The 24,620-nt window shown below is 54.8% G+C and overlaps 1 protein-coding gene and 1 long non-coding RNA gene across 3 annotated transcripts; one reads left to right on the top strand and one right to left on the bottom strand.

The window, feature by feature from the left end:
* Positions 1-5,998: 5,998 nt before the first annotated feature.
* On the bottom strand, positions 5,999-13,515 carry HACD2 (3-hydroxyacyl-CoA dehydratase 2). 2 transcript variants are annotated; one of them, XM_069732573.1, is made up of 8 exons: positions 13,276-13,515; positions 10,647-10,770; positions 10,302-10,419; positions 10,171-10,225; positions 9,863-9,951; positions 8,733-8,854; positions 7,506-7,684; positions 5,999-6,913 (listed from the first exon to the last, which is right to left on the bottom strand). In XM_069732573.1, the coding sequence occupies exons 2-8, from the start codon at positions 10,766-10,768 to the stop codon at positions 6,837-6,839; spliced, it is 762 nt and encodes a 253-aa protein (XP_069588674.1). In that variant the 5' UTR covers positions 10,769-10,770; positions 13,276-13,515; the 3' UTR covers positions 5,999-6,836. The 2 variants fall into 2 exon arrangements, with proteins under 2 accessions (XP_069588674.1, XP_069588675.1); XM_069732574.1 differs by having other exon boundaries at positions 10,207-10,225.
* Positions 13,516-13,571: 56 nt separating this feature from the next.
* On the top strand, positions 13,572-19,464 carry LOC138644324 (uncharacterized). The gene is made up of 2 exons (XR_011314603.1): positions 13,572-13,855; positions 19,352-19,464. It is a non-coding gene; the product is annotated as an uncharacterized lncRNA (long non-coding RNA).
* Positions 19,465-24,620: the final 5,156 nt, after the last annotated feature.

Genomic DNA, 24,620 nt, shown 5'->3' with positions numbered 1-24,620 from the left:
GTTTACCAGGTTGAAGGTCGCTTGTGGAAGCCAGGGAGCTCTGCGTTACACAGGTACAGGACTTAGTTGCCGGGCAGCCCCCAAAAAGCACGTGCTTCCTCCCTTCTGGCTGGCATATGCCTTCTTCCTTAGTTCATCGTCATCTTCTTCTGTTTAGTGTGTGTGTTACTCTCCAAGTGTCCTCAGTTCTTAAACCTTCTGTGTCCTTCCCCCCTGTAACGGTGGGCTAGCAATCTCCACCCCTCAGCTTAACTGCAAAATCTGTACCCAATATCTAATATATGGAATAACTGCGCTCAGGATGATCGGATCAGTATACGGGCAGTACCAGCACATGAAGTTTGTTCTGCCAGTCGTACAGGGATCAAACCTGGACCCATTTGGTCGCTGTGGGAGGCTGATCTCTATATCTCAAATGCCAGAACTCCCACGGACCCGTGAGTTGCACTGTCAGATGCACAATTTCTTTAGGGCGATGAGGATATTTTTTTTATGAGCCTGTACCTCGGACACTGAATCCATAATTTCATGGTGGAGATGGTCCTGCTAGGCAGATAATAGACTTTGCCCTGTAGCCACCTGACATGTATGCTTTAATTGAGCCCCCAGGCACCTCCATGCCACCTGCTGGCGTGGCTTCCTCACTCAGACTTTGAAATGCCATCTGCCTGCCACCCTGCGCTCAGCCCATTACCATACTAAAGGAACTTTATTCAGGTAGGGGGAAAAGGTGGGGGCCAGGAGTGTTCATCCCTGCAGACAGGTGACCAGGGGAATTCTGATATGGGACAAAAATGGAGTCACGCCAATCTGTTAGTATGCCCCGTATCCAAGATGGCGGCTGCTCCCTCATCACACCTCCCCGATTTAGAGGGCGCTAGGGGGCATCACATTCCTGTGTTCCCCATGCGCCCTTCTGCACCTTCTCCATGCCGGACAACCCATCAGCGTTACCATGGTCTCTACCTTTTCCGTGGCGAATGGTGAAGTGATACTGCTGGAGAGCGAGGCTCCAGCGTAGCAACCTCCCATTCGTCCCAGAGACAGAGTGTAACCAGCTGAGGGGGTTGTGGTCTGTTTCCACGGTGAAGTGACGTCCGTACAAGTATGGCTGCAGACGCTGCAGGGCCCATACAATTGCCAAACATTCCTTCTCCATCGTGGAATAGGCCACTTCCCTCGGCAGGAGCTTCCGGCTCAGGTACAAAACGGGGTGTTCATGTCCCGTAGTGTCGACCTGGCTGAGCACAGCACTGAGGCCAAAGTCGCTGGCGTCGATCTGTACTACGAACGGCCGCATGAATTCGGCTGCCTGTAGTACGGGATAGCTAGAAAGGGCGGTTTTGAGCGCCTGGAAGGCTGTCTCACAGGCGACTGTCCAGTCAACTGCGACAGGCAGCTTCTTCTTGGTGAGGTCAGTCAGGGGCTTGGCCAGGGTGCTATAGTGTGGAACAAACCTCCTATAGTACACCACCTGCTTCTTGGTCCTGGGGGAGGGCCATGAGGTGATGGCATCCACCTTCCCGGGCTCTGGCTTCAGAGCTCCCCCACCTACCTGGTGTCCCAGGTAGTGGACCTCACTCATACCCAGCTGGCACTTTTCTGGCTTAATGGTCAACCCTGCTCTCTGGATCCTCCCTAACACCTGCGCCAGGTGCTGTAGGTGATCCTCCCAGGTGGGACTGAAGATGGCAATGTCATCCAGGTATGCGGTCGCATACTCTTCCAGTACCTTGAGCAGCGTGTTGACCATCCGCTGAAAAGTGGCAGGGGCATTCTTCATGCCGAAGGGCATCACCGTGGACTCGTACAGTCCAAATGGGGTGATAAAGGCAGAGCATTCCCGTGCCTTAGAGGTCAGCGGAATCTGCCAATATCCTCTGCTCAGATCCATGATGGTCAGGTACTTGGCCCCGACCAGCTGATCGACTAGGTCATCGATGCGCGGCATTGGGTATGCATCGGTGACCGTCACAGAGTTGAGCCCCTAGTAGTCCACGCAGAACCGCGTAGTTCGGTCCTTTTTAGGGGCAAGGACTACAGGCGAAGCCCACGCGCTGTTGGACACTTGGATCACCCCCAGCTTAAGCATCTCGTCTATCTCTTGGCGCATGTGCTGCTGCACCTCGAGAGAGACCCGATATGCTGAACGCCGGATCAGGGGTGATTGCTGGTGTCCACATCATGGACGGCTGCCTCAGTCCTTCCAGGCAGGCTGCTGAACAGCTCCCGAAAGGGGTGTAGGGTGACCCCCAGCTGGGAACGTTGGTCCTCTGAGAGCTGATGGCCAACCCCCACATCCTCGATGGATCCACCCGCCTTGGGTGAGCAGATACAGGAGGGTTTCTACCTCACCTTCCTCGGGGAAGTTGCACACTGGGTGGGCACAAGCCTCCCGCTCATGATGTGCCTTCATCATGTTCACGTGGAAGGCCTTCCTCCTTCCACAGGCGTGATCCAGGGTGACCAGATAGGTGATGGCGTTGAGCTGCTGGTGCACGAGGTATGGACCCTCCCAGGCCACCTGAAGCTTGTTTTGTGGGATGGGGACCAGTACCCACACCTTTTGACCCACCTGGTAGGTCCTCTCACAAGCATTCTGGTCGTACCACGGCTTCTGGTCAGCTTGGGCCTGGGCCATATTGTCATGCACCAGCCGTGTCAAGGTCGACATTCTGTCCCGGAAGCGCACAATATACTCAATGGCCGACACTCCAGGGGTGGCCAAATCTCCTTTCCATGCTTCCTTCACCAGGGCAAGGGGCCCCCGTACACGTCGCCCATCCAGGAGCTCAAAGGGGGAGAACCCCGTTGAGGCCTGTGGAACCTCCCGGTAGGCAAATAGAAGGTGTGGGAGATACCGCTCCCAATCTCTCCCGTGGGAGTCGACCAACATCTTAAGCATCTGCTTTAAGGTGCCGTTGAACCGCTCCCACAGGCCATTGGTCTGTCGGTGATACGGACTGGCTACCAGATGTTGCACCTGTATCTGCTTACAGAAAGACTCCATCAGCTGGGACATGAACTGGGTCCCTCGATCGGTGAGCATTTCCTGGGGAAACCCCACTCTGGAGAAGATCTCCAGTAAGGCAGTGACCACTTTGTCAGCCTGAATGGACGACAAAGCTACCGCCTCCGGGTACCGAGTGGCATAGTCCACTACCGTTAATATGAAGCATTTTCCGGAGCAGCTGGGAGTGGACAGAGGTCCAATGAGATCCACAGCCACCCTCGAGAAAGGCTCTTCAATGATGGGCAGAGTTACCAGTGGGGCTTTGGGGCGCCACCCCGCCTTCCCCACCCTCTGACAGGTGTCACACGAACGGCAGTAGGCAATTACCTCGGCCCTCATTCCAGGCCAGTAGAAATGCTGCGCTAGCCTGGCCCTGGTTTTAACGATCCCTAGGTGTCCGGCCATGGGAATCTCGTGTGCTAGCCGCAAAAATTCCGCCCTGAACGGATAGGGTACCACTGTCGGTCCCTGGGCCATGCCTCCGGTGAACCCTGCTGGACCGTTACCCGGTACAGCCGTCCCTGGTCCCAGACCACCCGCTCGCAGTCTGACTCCCCAGGAGGCTGTGCCGCCTGCTCGAGAGATTTCAGGCCAGCGTCGGCTTCCAACGCTGCCTGAAATCCCTGACTCGATGTGGCGAGAATGGACGACACTGCCACATCCACCGTCCGCTCCTCGGGATCTGTCTCCTGGCCTCTGTCTGACTCGGCCGCCACTTGGTCAGAGAGGGGGAAGCCGTCGGACCTCTGCAAGGCTCCTTGGGCTCCGGCGCTCCCACTCCTGGTGACAGCGGCCTCGACTGCTGTGCCCACGGGTAGCGCCTGCTTCCCCCCGGCTCCTGACCAAGTCGCCGGGTCAGGCAGACTTCCCGGCCCTCCTGACATCCCGGGTGTGGGGAACTCCCGCCCTGGGGTCTTACCTGGTGGCTCCTCTCCTGGGACGCCTCCTCCCCCCATGGCCTGTTCCTCTTCCTGCAGGGGCCCTAGACTCAGCAGGCTGAATTCACTTAGGGGCCCTACACTGCCCATAGCAGCCCCTCCCTCCACCTCTGAGCTCTCCCCTACAGTCTCCTCACCTGTCCTCCCCGTGAGCCCCGTGTGTGTGGTGTCAGTGCATGGAGTACCCTCAGGTTTCACTCCCTCCCCCACTGTTGGAGGCACATTCAACACATCAACATTCACAGTAGAGTCATGACATTCTTGGGGAGCCGAACTTGGGGGTTCAGTGGCCACATACTGAGACACTAGCCGGCCCAAATCGGTCCCAAGTAACACATTGGCAGGAATATTCGACGTTACTCCCACCTCCCGTACTCCCCTCCCGGCGCCCCAGTCCAAAAACACCTTTGCGACAGGCAGCGCCGGTTCCACGCCTCCAATTCCAGAGACGGAAAGGGTTCTCCCCGGCACCAAGTCTTGAGGGGACACCACCTCAGGACGTACCAGGGTTCAATCAGCGCCTGTGTCCCGCAGTCCCATGACCGCTGAGCGGCCGATGGTGACGGGTTGGTAATTGTCCAGAGACGGTCCAGCTGGGCAGATAATAGACTTTGTCCTGTAGCCACCTGACATGTATGCTTTAATTGAGCCCCCAGGCACCTCCATGCCCCCTGCTGGCGTGGCTTCCTCACTCTGGCTTTGAAATGCCATCTGCCTGCTACCCTGTGCTCAGCCCATGACCATGCTAAAGGAACTTTATTCAGGTAGGGGAAAAGGTGGGGGCCAGGAGTGTTCATCCCTGCAGACAGGTGACCAGGGGAATTCTGATATGGGACAAAAACGGTGTCACGCCAATCTCTGTAAGTATGCCCCGTATCCAAGATGGCGGCTGCTCCCTCATCACAAGTGATTTTTTTTTAACTAAATGTCCTAAGAGGAAATCCGTCTGTTGATGCCACCAAGGCAAAGAAAGAGCAAGCGCAATACTCATCCCTGCCACACGGAGTTCGCAGCACTCATCGGGGAAGCTTCTGCTGACGCCATTTACTTCTCATAATATCAGGAGCAGCGAGCGGCCAGGATCTGTGTGATGGGAACAGGCGCTCTGTGCTCCTAGTACAGGGGTCCTCCACACTACACCACCCACGCTAGAGTCTGCCATGTCTTATCCTCCAATCAGCTCCAGATCTGCACTCACTAATCTGCCGTTACATCGTGTCTCATCCTCCAGAGCTGCACTCTCTAATCTGCCGTTACATCGTGTCTCATCCTCCAGAGCTGCACTCACTAATCTGCCGTTACATCGTGCCTCATCCTCCAGAGCTGCACTCACTATTCTGCCGTTACATCATGTCTCTTCCTCCAGAGCTGCACTCAATATTTTGCCATTACATTGTGTCTTGTACACCAGAGCTGCACTCACTATTCTGCCATTACATCGTGTCGTATCCTCTAGAGCTGCACTCACTATTCTGCCATTACATCGTCTCATCCTCCAGAGCTGCACTCACTATTCTGCGCGTTACATCATGTCTCTTCCTCCAGAGCTGCACTCAATATTCTGCCATTACATCATGTCTCATCCTCCAGAGCTGCACTCACTATTCTGCCGTTACATCATGTCTCTTCCTCCAGAGCTGCACTCAATATTCTGCCATTACATTGTGTCTTGTACACCAGAGCTGCACTCACTATTCTGCCATTACATCGTGTTATATCCTCCAGAGCTGCACTCACTATTCTGCCGTTACATCGTGTCGTATCCTCTAGAGCTGCACTCACTATTCTGCCATTACATCGTCTCATCCTCCAGAGCTGCACTCACTAATCTGCCGTTACATTGTGTCTTATCCTCCAGAGATTTGCAAAATGGTAGAGAAGTGAAACAAATGAGATGGGTCCGTGGAACGTGAGCGCGGGGTGTATGGAGGGGCAGCGCGAGGTCCTGGCCGCCCTGCAGCCATCATATGTGCCACGCTGCGGTACCTGACACAGCCAGGAGAGGTGCCATATCTCCCCCATCTCCGATGCAAAAACCCACAAACGATGAAACTGTCAGAAAATGTTTTACTGTTGGTCGCCCGCAGGATCCGTAGAGACATGAAGCTCGGGACGCCGTGTGTGACCAGACTCCGCCTGACCCCGTCGCACATGCAGGGAGCTGGAAAATGGCGCACACTGCTGCAGGCCAGGAGAGGGTTAACGTCCAGACTATAGCGCGGCTTGTACAAGGGCTGCGGAGATTTCTGGAGGACTAGTGCATTATAATGGGGCCCCTGCATGTGACGGGACCCTCATATCCCACCGGGTGCAGCCCAGGGTCAGGGCGTACTCCTGCCTGAGATCCAGGGGTGTTTGTGTGAGATGATTCCTGTAGAGGGCGTTTTGAGCGGGGGAGGGGAACATGGAGGTGATGAAGGTCTTTCTCCATTGGCTCATCTGGGGACAGATCAGCGCCCCCTCTGGTAGCCACGCCTCCTGTGTCTGCTGGCTCCACCCCCGAGGAGCTGAGGTATGTGGCTGTAGGTTCACAGCTCGGTCCTGCCGAGCTGAGGCTCCAATGGTATCGTACCAGAAGTTGGGACCCCCAGCACCCCCACACTTGGCACAGCTGCCTCCAAGCAGTAAGTCCTCGGCGCATGCAGCAGCAGCGCGGCGTCCCAGCTCAGAGCGGCCTCTAGCATTTAGTAATATAAAAGGCGGCGGCGGAGCCCCTCCTGGTGCATGCTGGGTAGTGGCCGGGGTTAGTATGTAAACACTCCACCCCTGCAGGCAGTTACCTCACTCTCATAGGAAAGGGCGCACTCAAAGAGGCGGCAGCATTAGGGGTCAAGAAGAGGTGGAAAACGTGAGGAGAGAAGACGACGGTGGAGGCGCAGGAAGGGTTAAGCCGACTTCTTGCGCTCGACGTGAAGAACTTTCCTCCTCTGGTGCAACATGTGGAAGTAGAGCTGCGGGAAAACTGCGGAAAGAAGGAGCCGGTGAGTGACGGCGCAGCAGGACCCCCAAAAGGAGATGCACAGGACCCCTACTGCTGAAAAAGGACGCCCCCCACGAGGAACACACACACAGGACCCACCACTTCTGGAAAAGGATGCCCCCAAGGGAGACCCACAGGACCTGCCAAAGGAGAACGTCCACAGAGACACACAAGACCCCCGCCGGAAAACGCCCCCCGCGAGACGCACAGGACCCCCCCGCTGGAGAACGCCCCCGAGAGAGACGCACAGAACCCCCCGCCGGAGAACGCCCCCGAGAGAGACGCACAGGACCCCCCCGCCGGAGAACGCCCCCGAGAGAGACGCACAGGACCCCCCCCGCCGGAGAACGCCCCCGAAAGAGACGCACAGGACCCCCCCGCCGGAGAACACCCCCGAGACGCACAGTACACACCACCATAGAACACCGAGAGAGACGCACAGGACCCCCCGCCAGAGAATGCCCATAAGGAAGACGCACAGGACCCCCCGCCAGAGGAGAATGCCCCCCGAGGATCCCGGCAGTCAGCGGTTCACCCAGTAGCGGTCGCTTGGTCCCGGCAGACAAATACTCACTGGGGATGTAGGACGCCATGATGAGGATGAGGAAGGTGTAGTAATGGAAGGAGAAGTTGTATTTGTTGGGCAGGCTGATGGAGTACAGGCCGGTCTGCTGGACTGACGGCAGCGCAGCGTAGATGGTCAGCAGCTCTCCGGCTACCCCCATGGGATATAAGACGATGAAGAGGGTGTACCTGAAAGAGGATGGGACAATAGGGGTTATGGCTGCCGGTGAGCGACACCCGTCCCCCTCCTGCCCCGCAGCCACCCCATCCCCCCTCCTGCCCCGCAGCCGTCCACCTCCTGCCCCGCAGCCGCCCCGTCTACCTCCTGCCCCGCAGCCGCCCCCTCCTGCACCGCAGCCGTCCCGTCCACCTCCTGCCCCGCCCCGTCCCCCTCCTGCCCCGCAGCCGCCCCGTCCACCTTCTGCCCCGCAGCCGCCCCGTCTCCCTCCTGCCCCGCAGCCGTCCCCTCCTGCCCCACAGCTGCCCCGTCCCACCTTCTGCCCCGCAGCCTCCCCGTCCCCCTCCTGCCCCGCAGCCGTCCCGTCCCACCTCCTGCCCCGCAGCCGTCCCCTCCTGCCCCGCAGCCGTCCCGTCCCACCTCCTGCCCCGCAGCCGCGCCGCCCCGTCCCCCTCCTGCCCCGCAGCCGTCCCGTCCCACCTCCTGCCCTGCAGCCATCCCCTCCTGCCCCGCAGCCGTCCCCTCCTGCCCCGCAGCCGTCCCGTCCCACCTCCTGCCCCGCAGCCGTCCCCTCCTGCCCCGCAGCCGCCCCGTCCCCCTCCTGCCCCGCAGCCGTCCCGTCCCCTCCTGCCCCGCAGCCGCCCCGTCCCCCTCCTGCCCCGCAGCCGTCCCGTCCCCCTCCTGCCTCGCAGCCGCCCTGCAGCCGCCCCGTCCACCTCCTGCCCCGCAGCACAGACTGTAAATCCTGGGTGGAGATCTGTGGTGTGAATGGTAACGTATGGAAGAACAGGCGTGTAACTCTCAGTGTCTGGCTGTGTTACTGCTCATTTTATTGTTTTTTTAATCATTACCAATCACGGGGCCCGGAGATGACTCTGAGAATCACATGATTTCTAATGAAAAAAATCCAGCAGAGCAGAAAAAGCTGCAGGTGGAGCGTCTGCGGGCAAAAACAAACAGAAACGGCCAAAAAAAAAAAACATCGCCCCAAACCCACAGCAAGACCAGAAGTGAAGCTATGAAACTTGTCACTGGGGGTCCGCCGCGTCCCCCACTCACCTGGCCCATTTGATTATGTACGGCAGATGGTTGAGGAGGCTGAAGGTATAAAACGAGTAGCGGATGATCTCAGTGATTGTCCAGGCAACAACGAACAGCAGCACCGAATCCTCGCTCTGCACCTGAGGGGACAAGAGGAGATGAGCCCCCCATTCACCCGGACAAGAGGAGCCCCCCGTTCACCCGGACAAGAGGAGCCCCCCGTTCACCCGGACAAGAGGAGAGGAGCCCCCCCCCCCCCCCCCCCCGTTCACCCGGCCAAGAGGAGAGGAGCCCCCCATTCACCCGGACAAGAGGAGCCCCCCGTTCACCCAGACAAGAGGAGAGGAGCCCCCATTCACCCGGACAAGAGGAGAGGAGCCCCCCATTCACCCGGACAAGAGGAGAGGAGCCCCCCATTCACCCGGACAAGATGAGAGGAGCCCCCCATTCACCCGGACAAGAGGAGAGGAGCCCCCCCCCCCAAGAGGAGAGGAGCCCCCCATTCACCCGGACAAGAGGAGCCCCCCGTTCACCCAGACAAGAGGAGAGGAGCCCCCCATTCACCCGGACAAGAGGAGCCCCCCGTTCACCCAGACAAGAGGAGAGGAGCCCCCCATTCACCCGGACAAGATGAGAGGAGCCCCCCATTCACCCGGACAAGAGGAGCCCCCCGTTCACCCAGACAAGAGGAGAGGAGCCCCCCATTCACCCGGACAAGAGGAGCCCCCCGTTCACCCAGACAAGAGGAGAGGAGCCCCCCATTCACCCGGACAAGATGAGAGGAGCCCCCCATTCACCCGGACAAGAGGAGCCCCCCGTTCACCCAGACAAGAGGAGAGGAGCCCCCCATTCACCCGGACAAGAGGAGCCCCCCGTTCACCCAGACAAGAGGAGAGGAGCCCCCCATTCACCCGGACAAGATGAGAGGAGCCCCCCATTCACCCGGACAAGAGGAGCCCCCCGTTCTCCCGGACAAGAGGAGAGGAGCCCCCCAATCACCCGGACAAGAGGAGAGGAGCCCCCCCGTTCACCCGGACAAGAGGAGCCCCCCGTTCTCCCGAACAAAAGGAGAGGAGCCCCCCGTTCAACTGGACAAGAGGAGAGGCGCCCCCCGTTCACCCGGTCGCCATGTCCTGCCCCACACGCACCTCTCTCACGCTGTGTGTGACGGCCCAGGTCAGGAACACCCGAGAAAGCACCTGGAACGCTGTGAGGACCACGGAGGACGGCACAATTCCTGGGGTGAAGAAACACGGGGAGTCAGTGCTGCGGCCCCCAAACCCAGGCAGCGGTCAGAGATGGTCTGCGGTCACTACAGGGCCGACTATTGTCCGTTATACAACAGTGGCCACAACATGGAGGACCCCCTCACGGGCAGAGACGTCCCCCTTTCTCCGTAACTGGGCTGAGGATGGAGTAACATATAACACCCAGACTCCCGGTATCAGTCACTCACCGCACGGCCGCTGCCGACCTTCGCCCAGTGACTTACCCAATGCACAATGTATAATCTGTAAATAAAAAGATGGCGTCAGTCTCCGGAACCTTCCCCGAGTCACAGTCAGGATGAGGCGCCGCCGTCCCTACCTCCAGCAGCGCTCCCGTCTGGAAGAACTTCAGGGGCCGCTCGATGGAGTAATACAGGCTGTGATAACTCCCCTTGGCAAGATACGTGCGCACTAAACCGACTGCTATGACCAGCCACCTGCAAGACACGGAGCACAACGGCGCCATCACTAGACCTCCCCTGTAACCGGCAGATTCCTGGGGCCCGGCCGCCGTCACCTGAGGGCCACAGAGAACCATCAACTACAGAGCGAGAAGTCATCAGGTATGAGCTCAATACACAACACTGGCACCGCCACCCAGGGAAGTCCGCAGAGAGGAGCGTCCTCCGTCATCACAGCCATCAACCAGCCCAGATCTACTCACCCCGCTGTCATGATCACATTGTAAATGACCAGATAAGCCGTGGCCAACGCTCCGGGGCCCCGTCTCCTCCTCTGACCGTCATTATCCACAGAACGGACACCGCCAGAAGGCGAACTTGCCATATCTGTAAGAAACCGCACAGTAACAGCTGCACACAGTGCCGGAGGAAAGCCTTCTACTATACCCCAGAGCTGCACTCACTATTCTGCTGGTGCAGTCACTGTGTACATACATTACTGATCCTGAGTTACCTCCTGTATTATACTCCAGAGCTGCACTCACTATTCTGCTGGTGCAGTCACTGTGTACATACATTACATTACTGATCCTGAGTTACATCCTGTATTATACCCCAGATCTGCGCTCACTATTCTGCTGGTGCAGTCACTGTGTACATACATTACATTACTGATCCTGAGTTACATCCTGTATTATACCCCAGATCTGCGCTCACTATTCTGCTGGTGCAGTCACTGTGTACATACATTACATTACTGATCCTGAGTTACCTCCTGTATTATACTCCAGAGCTGCACTCACCATTCTGCTGGTGCAGTCACTGTGTACATACATTACTGATCCTGAGTTACCTCCTGTATTATACTCCAGAGCTGCGCTCACTATTCTGCTGGTGCAGTCACTGTGTACATACATTACTGATCCTGAGTTACATCCTGTATTATACCCCAGAGCTGCGCTCACTATTCTGCTGGTGCAGTCACTGTGTACATACATTACATTACTGATCCTGAGTTACCTCCTGTATTATACTCCAGAGCTGCACTCACTATTCTGCTGGTGCAGTCACTGTGTACATACATTACATTACTGATCCTGAGTTACCTCCTGTATTATTCCCCAGAGCTGCACTCACTATTCTGCTGGTGCAGTCACTGTGTACATACATTACTGATCCTGAGTTACCTCCTGTATTATACTCCAGAGCTGCACTCACTATTCTGCTGGTGCAGTCACGGTGTACATACATTACTGATCCTGAATTACCTCCTGTATTATCCTCCAGAGCTGCACTCACTATTCTGCTGGTGCAGTCACTGTGTACATACATTACATTACTGATCCTGAGTTACCTCCTGTATTATCCTCCAGAGCTGCACTCACTGTGTACATATATTATTCCGTTCTATGTACTTGGAATAGAGCAGCATTGTATTCCGGGACTTGCTCTGCTGTAGGTAAAGGGTTAATGAGGCGGTGCTGCTGAATGTGGCGCCAAGATAATTAGAGGGAGATAAGCGGTGCAGACTCTGCACTAATGTACAGTGAACCTGGCAGATAACAGAGAGTGCAGGAGGTCACCAGAATCCAGCACTTTGTGCAGCCGCCTGTACAGGACACCCAGCAGCGATGTTACATCACCGAGAAGAAGTGGAACCTCTGGATTCTCCAGTGCGGAGTCTGAGCCTTGTGCAGAAATCCCAGCACCTCTGGAGAACGCGGGGCGGGCGGCGAGGGGAACGCGGGGCGGGCGGCGAGGGGAACGTGGGGCAGGTGAGGGCGGCGCGGGGGATGTGGGGCAGGTGAGGGCGGCGCGGGGGATGTGGGGCAGGTGAGGGCGGCGCGGGGGGACGTGGGGCAGGTGAGGGCGGTGCGGGGGACGTGGGGCAGGTGAGGGCGGCGCGGGGGATGTGGGGCAGGTGAGGGCGGCGCGGGGGGACGTGGGGCAGGTGAGGGCGGTGCGGGGGGACGTGGGGCAGATTAGGGCGGTGTGGGGGGACGTGGGGCAGGTGAGGGCGGTGCGGGGGGACGTGGGGCAGATTAGGGCGGTGTGGGGGGATGTGGGGCAGGTGAGGGCGGCGAGGGGAACGTGGGGCAGGTGAGGGCGGTGCGGGGGACGTGGGGCAGGTGAGGGCGGCGCGGGGGATGTGGGGCAGGTGAGGGCGGCGCGGGGGGACGTGGGGCAGGTGAGGGCGGTGCGGGGGGACGTGGGGCAGATTAGGGCGGTGCGGGGGGACGTGGGGCAGGTGAGGGCGGCGCGGGGGGACGTGGGGCAGATGAGGGCGGCGCGGGGGGACGTGGGGCAGATGAGGGCGGCGCGGGGGGACGTGGGGCAGATGAGGGCGGTGCGGGGGGACGTGGGGCAGATGAGGGCGGTGCGGGGGGACGTGGGGCAGATGAGGGCGGTGCGGGGGGACGTGGGGCAGATGAGGGCGGTGCGGGGGGACGTGGGGCAGGTGAGGGCGGTGCGGGGGGACGTGGGGCAGGTGAGGGCGGTGCGGGGGGACGTGGGGCAGATGAGGGCGGCGCGGGGGGACGTGGGGCAGATGAGGGCGGCGCGGGGGGACGTGGGGCAGATGAGGGCGGCGCGGGGGGACGTGGGGCAGATGAGGGCGGTGCGGGGGGACGTGGGGCAGATGAGGGCGGCGCGGGGGGACGTGGGGCAGATGAGGGCGGCGCGGGGGGACGTGGGGCAGATGAGGGCGGCGCGGGGGGACGTGGGGCAGATGAGGGCGGTGCGGGGGGACGTGGGGCAGATGAGGGCGGTGCGGGGGGACGTGGGGCAGATGAGGGCGGTGCGGGGGGACGTGGGGTTTGTATGAAGCTCTCGGAGTCAATGGCATAAAAAGGAGTAAAGCTGCGAACTTGTCCCCCCTCCTCCTGTCCTCACCTCCTGTCCTCACGGCTGCGCGGTTCTCTCACGCTGACGGTAAGGCCTCCGTTCCTCTCCGCGGCCTCCGTTCCCCTCCGCGGCCTCCGTTCCCCTCCGCGGCCTCCGTTCCTCTCCGCGGCCTCCACACTTCCTCGCTCCTCCCTCAGAACTTTCCCTCTTCCTCCTCCTGTCCCGTCGTCAGTTGCTCGGGCTGCTCTGTCACACGGCCGCAGCCTAACCTGCTGACACAGACGCCTTCACACACTCTCTGCTCTGATTGGACGATAAGACACTGAGGGCGGAACAACACAATAGTTACAATAAGATTGGTTGACAACTCGGTCAACGGTTACAAATAAGACGAGGTCACCTGTCACACTCCAACCAACCAGCGGTCAGAATCCTCCGCCCGACCCCGCCCCGACTGAATAGGAATGGCGTCTCCTTGGAAACGGACGGAAGCTGAGAAGGAAAAGGAAGGTGCTAGAAAAGCGGCTGCGTTGAACCGGTCGCAGGTCTCCCCTATCTGACACATAGAAGCATCCATTGATAACGGACCGGAAGACACCAGCTCTCATAAACTGGGGCGAGTGCAAAGGTCAGTGTGATGGGGGAGGGTATAGATGGGGCCTTCCCCTCGTCCCCCTCTGTGCGGCGGTCCCTTCCCCTCGTCATCCTCTGTGCGGCGGCCCCTTCCCCTCGTCCCCCTCTGTGCGGCGGCCCCTTCCCCTCGTCCCCCTCTGTGCGGCGGCCCCTTCCCCTCGTCCCCCTCTGTGCGGCGGCCCCTTCCCCTCGTCCCCCTCTGTGCGGCGGCCCCTTCCCCTCGTCCCCCTCTGTGCGGCGGTCCCTTCCCCTCGTCATCCTCTGTGCAGCGGCCCCTTCCCCTCGTCATCCTCTGTGCGGCGGCCCCTTCCCCTCGTCCCCCTCTGTGCGGCGGCCCCTTCCCCTCGTCCCCCTCTGTGCGGCGGCCCCTTCCCCTCGTCCCCCTCTGTGCGGCGGCCCCTTCCCCTCGTCCCCCTCTGTGCGGCGGTCCCTTCCCCTCGTCATCCTCTGTGCGGCGGCCCCTTCCCCTCGTCCCCCTCTGTGCGGCGGCCCCTTCCCCTCGTCCCCCTCTGTGCGGCGGCCCCTTCCCCTCGTCCCCCTCTGTGCGGCGGCCCCTTCCCCTCGTCCTCCTCTGTGCGGCGGTCCCTTCCCCTCGTCATCCTCTGTGCGGCGGCCTCTTCCACTCGTCCTCTGTGCGGCGGCCCCTTCCCCTCGTCCTCCTCTGTGCAGCGGCCCCTTCCCCTCGTCCTCCTCTGTGCGGCGGCCTCTTCCACTCGTCCTCTGTGCGGCGGCCCCTTCCCCTCGTCCCCCTCTGTGCGGCGGCCCCTTCCCCTCGTCCCCCTCTGTGCGGCGGCCCCTTCCCCTCGTCCCCCTCTGTGCGGCGGCCCCTTCCCCTCGTCCCCCTCTGTGCGGCGGCCCCTTCCCCTCGTCCTCCTCTGTGCGGCGGTCCCTTCCCCTCGTCATCCTCTGTGCGGCGGCCTCTTCCACTCGTCCTCTGTGCGGCGGCCCCTTCCCCTCGTCCTCCTCTGTGCAGCGGCCCCTTCCCCTCGTCCTCCTCTGTGCAGCGGCCCCTTCCCCTCGTCCTCCTCTGTGCAGCGGCCCCTTCCCCTCGTCCTCCTCTGTGCGGCGGCCCCTTCCCCTCGTCCTCCTCTGTGCGGCGGCCCCTTCCCCTCGTCCTCCTCTGTGCGGCGGCCCCTTCCCCTCGTCCTCCTCTGTGCGGCGGCCCCTTCCCCTCGTCCTCCTCTGTGCGGCGGCCCCTTCCCCTCGTCCCCCTCTGTGCGGCGGCCCCTTCCCCTCGTCCTCCTCTGTGCGGCGGCCCCTTCCCCTCGTCCTCCTCTGTGCGGCGGCCCCTTCCCCTCGTCCCCCTCTGTGCGGCGGCCCCTTCCCCTCGTCATCCTCTGTGCGGCGGCCCCTTCCCCTCGTCATCCTCTGTGCGGCGGCCCCTTCCCCTCGTCATCCTCTGTGCGGCGGCCTCTTCCACTCGTCCTCCTCTGTGCGGCGGCCCCTTCCACTCGTCCTCCTCTGTGCGGCGGCCCCTTCCCCTCGTCCTCCTCTGTGCAGCGGCCCCTTCCACTCGTCCTCCTCTGTGCGGCGGATCATGCCTCACTGTGGGGATGATGATCGTCTGGTGATGACCGCTGCCGGCTTTACACCCTCTGGGATTATGGCCACAGAGTTCCCCCTCGGTCTCATCAGACTGACGGCGTTTCTCGCTTGTGGCCGACGTGATGGAGGCTTTGGCAGAATATCGCCAGGTGTGGATGAACTTTGTAAGAGGAGGCTCCATCTTGTCACTGACCCCAGAGTCCGGACATATGAAGAAAACATTGCTGTCACATGTAGGACACAGGACTGGCCAGACATCCCTGCAGCTCCTCTCATGTTGCCCCCTGGCTTTCCCCAATATCTGGGGGACGTCATCGTTGTTCCAGATTTCCGCCCCTTCTTGATGACGTCTTCACAGCGTCCATAGTGGATCTGATGCCTGCAGAGGTTTCATCCCTTCTAACAACTTTCCACAGTGAGATTCTTTGCTGTGTTGTCAGCTGTTTATGGACCAGGAAATGTCAGGAGAATCCTCCTAGAGCAGCGACACTTTCTCTGGGGCTAATCAGGAGCACTGACTACTGTGTAACATGTAAATGTACGAGAGAGAGGCGTTTCGTCAATTAAACACAATCTGTTACAGAAAATGGACATCTAATCCCCTTTCTGTACTGTGCTCAATATGATGCCATCTTAAAGCAGGCCATTGAGCATGACGTTATCACCAAAGACCTGGCTTCGGCACAGTTAGTCAATGACCCCAAAATTGCTACTTTGTACCTTCTTACTAAGGGTATGTGCACATGTTGCGGAGTGGCCTGCGGAATTTCCCGCACAGAATGTGCATCTCTGGCCAAAATGCTTGCGGATTTAATGCAGATTTGTTGCGGATTGTCATGCGTTTTTTGATGTGTGGATTTGCCTTACTCAATGTATAGTCAATGGGTGCAGAAACGCAGCGAATCCGCACGGATGTTTCCTCAGTATATGTGCAGCAATTCTCAAATTCCCATTGACTATCATTGTCAGGGTATGTGCACACGTTGCGGATTCGCAGCAGTTTTTTCCATGCGTTGTACAGTACCATGTAAACCTATGGAAATCCAAATCCACAATGCACATGGTGCGTTGTATTTTCTGCAGCATGTCAATTCTTTGTGCGGATTCTGCAGCGTTTTACATCTGTTCCTGTATAGGAATCCGCAGGTGGTAAAACGCAGGTGAAATCTGCACAAAAAATGCTGGAAATCCGCAGGTAAAATGCAGTGTGTTTTACCTGCAGATTTTTAAAAAGTGGTGCGGAAAAATCTGCACACGAATCCGCAACATGTGCACATAGTCTTACCGTACTACAATGTGGAATTGATGCAATGCCACGCGTCCAAAAACGCAGCGGAAACGCATCAAAATCCGCAATGTGTGCACACAGCCTAAGGTTCCCAAGGATTCCATGGTGCCACCTGGTCAACCAATAATTCCTGGTAGGGGGAACTTTCTGGAACACGTAAATCGATGGTTTGATTTTAACCTCCAACCCTTGGTTGCTGTCCTTCCTCAAGGATACGGGGGAGCTGTTGTGGACGGTTTGTGCTTCGATGGGGATTCTCAGCAGATGTTGAATCCTTATATACCAGTGTCACTCATATAGTAACATAGTTAGTAAGGCCGAAAAAAGCCTTTTGTCCATCCAGTTCAGCCTATATTCCATCATAATAAATCCCCAGATCTACGTCCTTCTACAGAACCTAATAATTGTATGATACAATATTGTTCTGCTCCAGGAAGACATCCAGGCCTCTCTGAACTCAGATGCTATTACAGCGGTGCGGTATTTCCTCGTGACTTTCTTTGTTTCTGGGTTTGAGGGAACTTCTGCTTGAGCTACTTGAGTTCACCTTCATACACAATTTTTTTTTTTTGTCTTCAAGGGGTCCTTCTACCTACAGCTCCAGGGTACAGCCGTAGGAGCGGCCTTCGCGCCGTCTCATGCCAACCTGTTCCTGGAGCTGTGGGAGAGGGACCTCTTCCTGTCAGACAAACGGGTCGATTGACCGCATTCCCTTTTGGACGCGGTACATCGACGACCTCTTCTTTTTTTTTTTTCTTTTTTTTTTGTCTGGCAGGGCCCATCCGTCAACCTCCAAGAATTCATCTCTACCCTGAACAACAACGACCTCAATATACATCTCACCTTCGTGTGGAACACGGATAAAATTAACTTTTTAGATGTCGCTATAAAGAGAGAGACTGTTTTGGTAATATTCAAACTGACATTTTTAGGAAGGCTACATCAACTAATACTTTACTACATGCCTCCTCCTGTCACGCTATCCATATGGTAAAATCCATCCCTGTTGGGCAGTTCCTCCGCTTGCGTCGTATTTGTTCTACCGATTTATGATTTCGATAAGCGGGCTGAGGAACTCGAAATACGTTTTTTGGCATGAGGACACAGTTGGTGGATAATCAATAAGGCCTACCGTAGGGTGAAACTTTATGCCGTAATGATCTTTTATATAAAAATCCGTCTAATGCCAAACCCAACACCGATGGACAAATAAGATTTATCACTACGTATCGTTGCTACTCTGGTAGGGCATGGCCTATTCTCAAGGTTGATCCTATCTTTAGATGGTTTATCAGGCAAAAAACATACTATCACATTTAGGCGTGCGTGGAACTTGCGTGATTACTGTGACGGGGTGTACGGCAGAGCAAGAAGGGACAACAGGCCGAGGGATGATTCCACAGATTTATTATCAAGAACGCTGGAACAACACATGCAGGTAGATCTACAGAGTCCACAATTAGTCCAATGGAACAGATTCGGGGGCACCTCCCGATAATCCTTGTGCCAGGTAACAAAGCAATAGTCCACACAAGTCCAAGGGATCCCAAAACAATCCCACGAGCGACGAGATATGTCCTCAGCTCAAGTCTCGCCCCGTTCGCTTCCGCAGTCCCAGATGGACATGGGGTCTTGCCTCAGCTAAGAATCCCCACTCCTTCTCCTTCAAGGATCAAATCACATCTGATCTCAAAATAAGAATGGATTGTCTGAGCTCCTGGGATCCGCCCATGAAGGGGTAGGGGTCACACCTTCTATTCAATGGTTGGGTCCACCAGAAGATTCTAGACTGGTGGGCTCCAGGCAGTCTATGTAATATGTACATTTGACTAGCCACCTGCTGTGAGGAAGAATGGCTATTCCTCCACTAGTGATGTTGACAAAGCTTAATTACATTAGAGCTTAGGGCTGCAAGTATTGGGGGAAGGAGACATATTGTTACAGGTGAACTCCCAGCACAAGAAAATACATAAATTACAGCTAATAGAAACCAGAGAACAGTTACATACATCAAATGGCATATTATTCAAATACAGGACAGGGCAAAAGTACATATCATGACAATTACCTTACACGTAGTCACTATGTAGGACCGCTCATCCCTACCTTTTTGGACAATTGTTCACGTGAGGGCGGTGGTGTTCCGTTTGGCCGCTGCATACCTGCCCCAACGTTGATCGATGCAATTCTTTTTCTGATTCACGTTGTACTAAGACCTTTAAGATTAAACAATGAATCTCGTGTACGACGAGATATGTTGTATATTGCGCTACTTGTCCATGCGGACTCATGTGGGCCTTACTACACGGAAATTAAGTCCGCATCCGAGAACATGTATTGAGGATCCTGGCCGCTGCTACCCACACGGACACTTCCACCCTTAAATCAATCCCACGCCATTTTAAAGCGTTTCATCAGTGGGATGGTACACTGCTGAGAGTGCGAGGCATCGATGTTTTAGATATTAATATTGGGTGGCAAATTATCAAAACGTCTAGGTCAGATGGAGACACGATGGATCTGGACCCTCCAGACCTCCCAGCCACAGGGACTCAATGAAAATCTAAGTTTTGTGCCCTTGTGATCACTCGACTGCTGCACCTGAGGTGGTGAACCATCCACATCCTTTGTTTTTAATTATATTCTTTTTTTCTATAGGTTACAATATTGTGATATAACCGGGTGTCTGAACAATCTTCTGTACAGGGATGGATCTTGTATTACATCATTGAAATACACAAGGAATTAAAGAAAAAATATATGAAAACGTATGCTGATATTCGCCTTGGTCATACATATGGACTACTATACGCCATGCAGGTGCCTTCAATGTATGTAGAAAAGCCGCGGAGACACCATCACGTGTTTCTCAACGCAAGCAATAAATAGCCAGGTCTTTCACCGGGAAGGACAGCATCCAAAAAGGAAAACCACATATGTCAAAACATGGTATCCATCCACAGACAGCTGTTTCGGGGTATTTGCCCCTCATCAGTGTGGAGTAGGAAACTGGCTATTAGGAGCAGTGCCTAGTAAATGGACTATGAACATAAGGATGAATGACCTCGGGGATGTATATAGTATTGCATGTTCCATTACATACAGGTCTCCATGTTAGTTTTTGATTGATTTATATGGTGTTTGTGATATACTAAATTCATGGTGGAATATAATAGAGCACCATATATTTAGTCTATGAAGGAGGGGGATAGTATTTCGTCCATGCATATTATTATTATACATTTATATAGCACCATTTATTCCATGGCGCTTTACGCCTGGAAGGGGCTGATGTAGTCAAACACAATAAACATGAGCAAAATAAGGTACACAGGTACATAAGGAGGGAGGACCCTGCCCGCGAGGGCTCACAATCTACAAGGGATGGGTGAGGATACAGGAGGAGAGGGTAGAGCTGTTGTGCGACGGTTCAGTAGGTTTAGGATCACTGCAGGCTGTAGACTTGTCGGAAGAGGTGGGTCTTCAGGTTCTTTTTGAAGGTTTCGATGGTAGGTGAGAGTCTGATATGTTGGGGTAGAGAGTTCCAGAGTATAGGGGGGGGGGGGGAAGCATGGGATTCGGTTGTGGGAAGAGGAGATAAGAGGGGAGTAGAGAAGGAGATCTTGTGAGGATCGGAGGTTGCGTGCAGGAAAGTACCGGGAGATGAGGTCACAGATGTATGGAGGAGACAGGTTGTGGATGGCTTTGTACGTCATGGTTAGGGTTTTGTACTGGAGTCTCTGGGCAATGGGAAGCCAGTGAAGGGCCTGGCAGGGACGAGAGGCCGGGGAATAGCGGGGGGACAGGTGGATTAGTCGGGCAGCAGAGTTAGGATGGATTGGAGTGGTGCCAGAGTGCTGGAGGGGAGGCCAAGGAGAAGGAGGTTGCAATAGTTGAGGCGGGAGATAAGGGCGTGCACTAGTGTTTTTGTGGTTTCATGGTCAAGGAATGCGCGGATCCGGGAAATGTTCTCGAGTTTGAGACGGCAGGAGGAGGCAAGGGCTTGGATGTATGGCTTGAAAGAGAGGGCAGAGTTGAGGATCACCTGAAGCACTGAGCATGCGGGACTGGAGAAAGTGAGCAGTCATTGATGGATAGGTTTTGTGGAGGGGTAGAGTGAGATGGGGGAAAGATGATGAATTCTGTTTTGTCCATGTTCAGTTAGAAAGCGAGCAGAAAAGAAGGCAGAGATAGCAGACAGTGTGGGATTTTGGTGAGTAAGGAGGTGAGGTCAGGTCCGGATAGGTAGATCTGCGTGTCATCGGCGAAGAGATGGTACTGCATACCGTGGGATTTTAAGAGCTGTCTCAGGCCGAAGGTGTAGATGGAGAAGAGTAGGGGCCCTAGAACAGAGCCTTGGGGAACACTGACAGGGGGAGAAGTGAGGAGGTGTGGGAGACGGAGATACTGTCCAGTCTGTCAGATATGACGAGATCCAGGAAAGGGCCAAGTCTGATGCCAAGAGATGAGAGAATCTAGCAGAAGGGAGTTGTCCACAGTGTCAAAGGCAAAAGACCGGTCCAGGAGACGGAGAACAGAGTAGTGTCATTTGCTCTTGGCGGTTACTAAGTCGTTGGTGACTTTAGTTAGGGCAGTTTCAGTTGAGTGATGCGATCGGAAGCCAGATTGTAACCGATCAAAGGGGGAGCAGGAGAGATGGGAGGACAGTTCAAGATGGACGTGCTGTTCCAGTAGTTTAGAGGCATAGAGGGGAAGAGATATTGGGTGATAGTTAGACAGAGGATGGGTCGAGGGAGGGTTTTTTGAGGATGGGTGTTGTCACTATAATGTAAGAATACCATGGTCTGAGTGATTTTTTTTCAGAAGGTACCGTGGTTCCCAACACACTGCCTAGGAAGTTTTTCTTCTCTGTCTTGGCCGGCAGGCAACTCCCTCCCCCTGAATACAGCTGTAACTTGAAACTCCAGTGTGGGACGCTCCCCCCCCCCCCTCTCGATTGCAGGCGTGTGTAGAAAGCTTTTGTATGAAAGCCATGTGCTCTCATGTACAACCTTAATACTAAGGCATAACTCGACCCCAATTAGTGACAGAGATATGGAAGTTATATATTTGGTATGTGCATCGGCCGGGCTATGACAGTGCGTTTTCTAGGCGCAGCGCTTAGCAGATACGTAGAAACAGAATGCTGCTTAACAGGCTCATAACCAAATCGAGTTTGGGCTCAAATTAATGCCCAGCTCATGCCCAGAAGAATGGTAGTTCCGTGATCGTTATACGAGGTGGCATCCTGGAGCTACAGGAGATATGAATGGTCAATAACTGAGTCCCTCTGAGAAAGTAGGAGTGCATTCCATAGCTCCGCCCACTCAGTGATGTCACGACCAAGGGGTATAAGACCCTGAGAGCTCAGTTTTCACGAGCCTTTGACTAGGAAGCTAGCTGAGAGACGCTCTGTAATGCATCTTGATGTATTGCCCCTCCCCTGAGCCACATGGTCTGCCAGGAGCTGAAATGAAAAAACACAGTTCCTTATATCTTCTGTTAATCCCTTTTTATTTGTAATTGTTTATACATAGGATACTTGTCTACCTTTATAATACCGTTTTATACTTCTGTAAATACTGCCTACCTTTTTGGGAGTAAAATATATAAAATTAACAGCTTGTCTCTCCTTGCTCTACAACCCCTGGCAAAAAGTATGGAATCACCAGCCTTGGAGGATGTTCATTCAGTTGTTTAATTTTGTAGAAAAAAAAAACAGATCACAGACATGGCACACAACTAAAGTCATTTCAAATGGCAACTTTCTGGCTCTAAGAAACACTAAAAGAAATCAAAAACAAACAATGTGGTAAGCAGTAATGGTTACTTATTTAACCAAGCATAGGGGAAAAATTATGGAATCATGAAAAAAAAAAAAAAAAACCTCCAACACATCAGTAATATTTTGTTGCACCACCTCTGGCTTTTCAAACAGCTTGCAGTCTCTGAGGCATGGACTTAAAGGGAACCCGTCACCTGAATTTGGCGGGACGGGTTTTCGGTCATATGGGCGGAGTTTTCAGGGGTTTGATTCACCCTTTCCTTACCCGCTGGCTGCAAGCTGGCCGCAATATTGGATTGAAGTTCATTCTCTGTCCTCCGTAGTACATGCCTGCGCAAGGCCAATATTGCGGCCAGCATGCAGCCAGCGGGTAAGGAAAGGGCGAATCAAACAACTGAAAACTCCGCCGATATGACCGAAAACCCGTCCCGCCAAATTCAGGTGACAGGTTCCCTTTAATGAGGGTCACACAGGACTCTTCATCAATCTGGCTCCAACTTTCTCTGGTTGATGTCCCCAGATCAGCTTTGCAGGTTGGATTCTTGTCATGGACCATTTTCTTCAACTTCCACCAAAGATTTTTCAGATTGAGTCCGGACTATTTGCAGCCATGACATTGACCTTGTGTGTCTTTTTTTCAAGGAATGTTTTCACGGTTTTGTTCTATGGCAGGATGCATTATCGGCTTGAAAAATGATTTCATCTTCCCCAAACATCCTTTCAATTGATGGGATAAGAAAAGTGTCCAAAATATCAACATAAACTTGTGCATTTATTGAAGATGTAATGACAGCCATCTCCCCAGTGCCTTTACCTGACATGCAGCCCCGTATCATCAATGACTGTGGAAATCTGCATGTTCTCTTCAGGCCGTCATCTTTATACATCTCATTGGAACGGCACCAAACAAAAGTTCCATCATCATCACCTTGTCCAATGCAGATTCGTGATTCATCACTGACTAGGACTTTCATCCAGTCATCCACAGTCCATGATTGTTTCTCCTTAGCACATGGTAACCTTGTTTTTTTCTGTTTAGGTGTTAATGATGGCTTTCATTTAGCTTTTCTGTATGTAAATCCCATTTCCTTTAGGCGGTTTCTTACAGTTCGGTCACAGACGCTGACTGCAGTTTCCTCCGATTCGTTCCTCATTTGTTTTCTTGTGCATTTCCTGTTTTGGAGACATATTGCTTTAAGTTTCTGGTCTTGACGCTTTGATGTCTTCCTTGATCTACCAGTATGTTTGCCTTTAACAACCTTCCCATGTTGTTTGTATTTGGTCCAGATTTTAGACACAGCTGACTGTGAACCACCAACATCTTTTACAACATTGTGTGATGATTTACCCTCTTTTAAGAGTTTGATAATCCTCTCCTTTGTTTCAATTGACATCTCTGGTGTTGGAGCCATAATTCATGTCGGTTCACTTGGTGCAACAGCTCTCCAAGGTGCGATCACTTCTTTTTAGATGCAGAATAACGAGCAGATCTAATTTGATGCAGGTGTTAGTTTTGGGTAAGAAAATTTACAGGATGATTCCATATTTTTTTTCCTCAGAATTGAGTGACTCCATAATTTTTCCCTATGCTTGGTTAAAAAAAAGTAACCATTACTGACTACCGCATTTTTTGTTCTTGATTTCTTTTACTGTTTCTTAGAGCCAGAAAGTTGCCATTGGAAATGACTTCAGTTTTGTGCCTTGTCTGTGATCGGCTTTTTTTTCTTCAAAATTAAATAACTGAATGAACATCCCCCAAGGCCAGTGATTCCATCATTTTTCCCAGGGGTTGTATGAGGAACTGTCACGTCCTCGGAGGTGAACTACTCTACTGATTTGGGTTGGCTCCAGACCCTTTGCTACGTAGGAAATCGGAGCTGGTGGCAGCGGATTTGTCTTGTGCATTTGGGAGACTTTGTAGCGACGGCGGCGTTGATAATTATTGTTCCCGTTTGAGTGGGAGTAGGTATATCGCCCTCGCGGCAGCGTGCCCAATAGCCAGTACATAGCAGGCAGCCTTTCTGGTGACTAATTACCTTAGGTGCAGTACCCTGACTGACCTGAGGGTAATGAGGGTGCCAGAGAGCTGCAAGTTCCAAACCGGAAATGGGAAGTGGGATATAGATAAATCTCCTTCAGAAG

Source organism: Ranitomeya imitator, chromosome 7 (assembly GCF_032444005.1).
Source record: "Ranitomeya imitator isolate aRanImi1 chromosome 7, aRanImi1.pri, whole genome shotgun sequence".
Taxonomy (NCBI): domain Eukaryota; kingdom Metazoa; phylum Chordata; class Amphibia; order Anura; family Dendrobatidae; genus Ranitomeya; species Ranitomeya imitator.
Note: the sequence above shows the minus strand (reverse complement) of the source record. Positions and strands in the feature narration are given on the sequence as shown.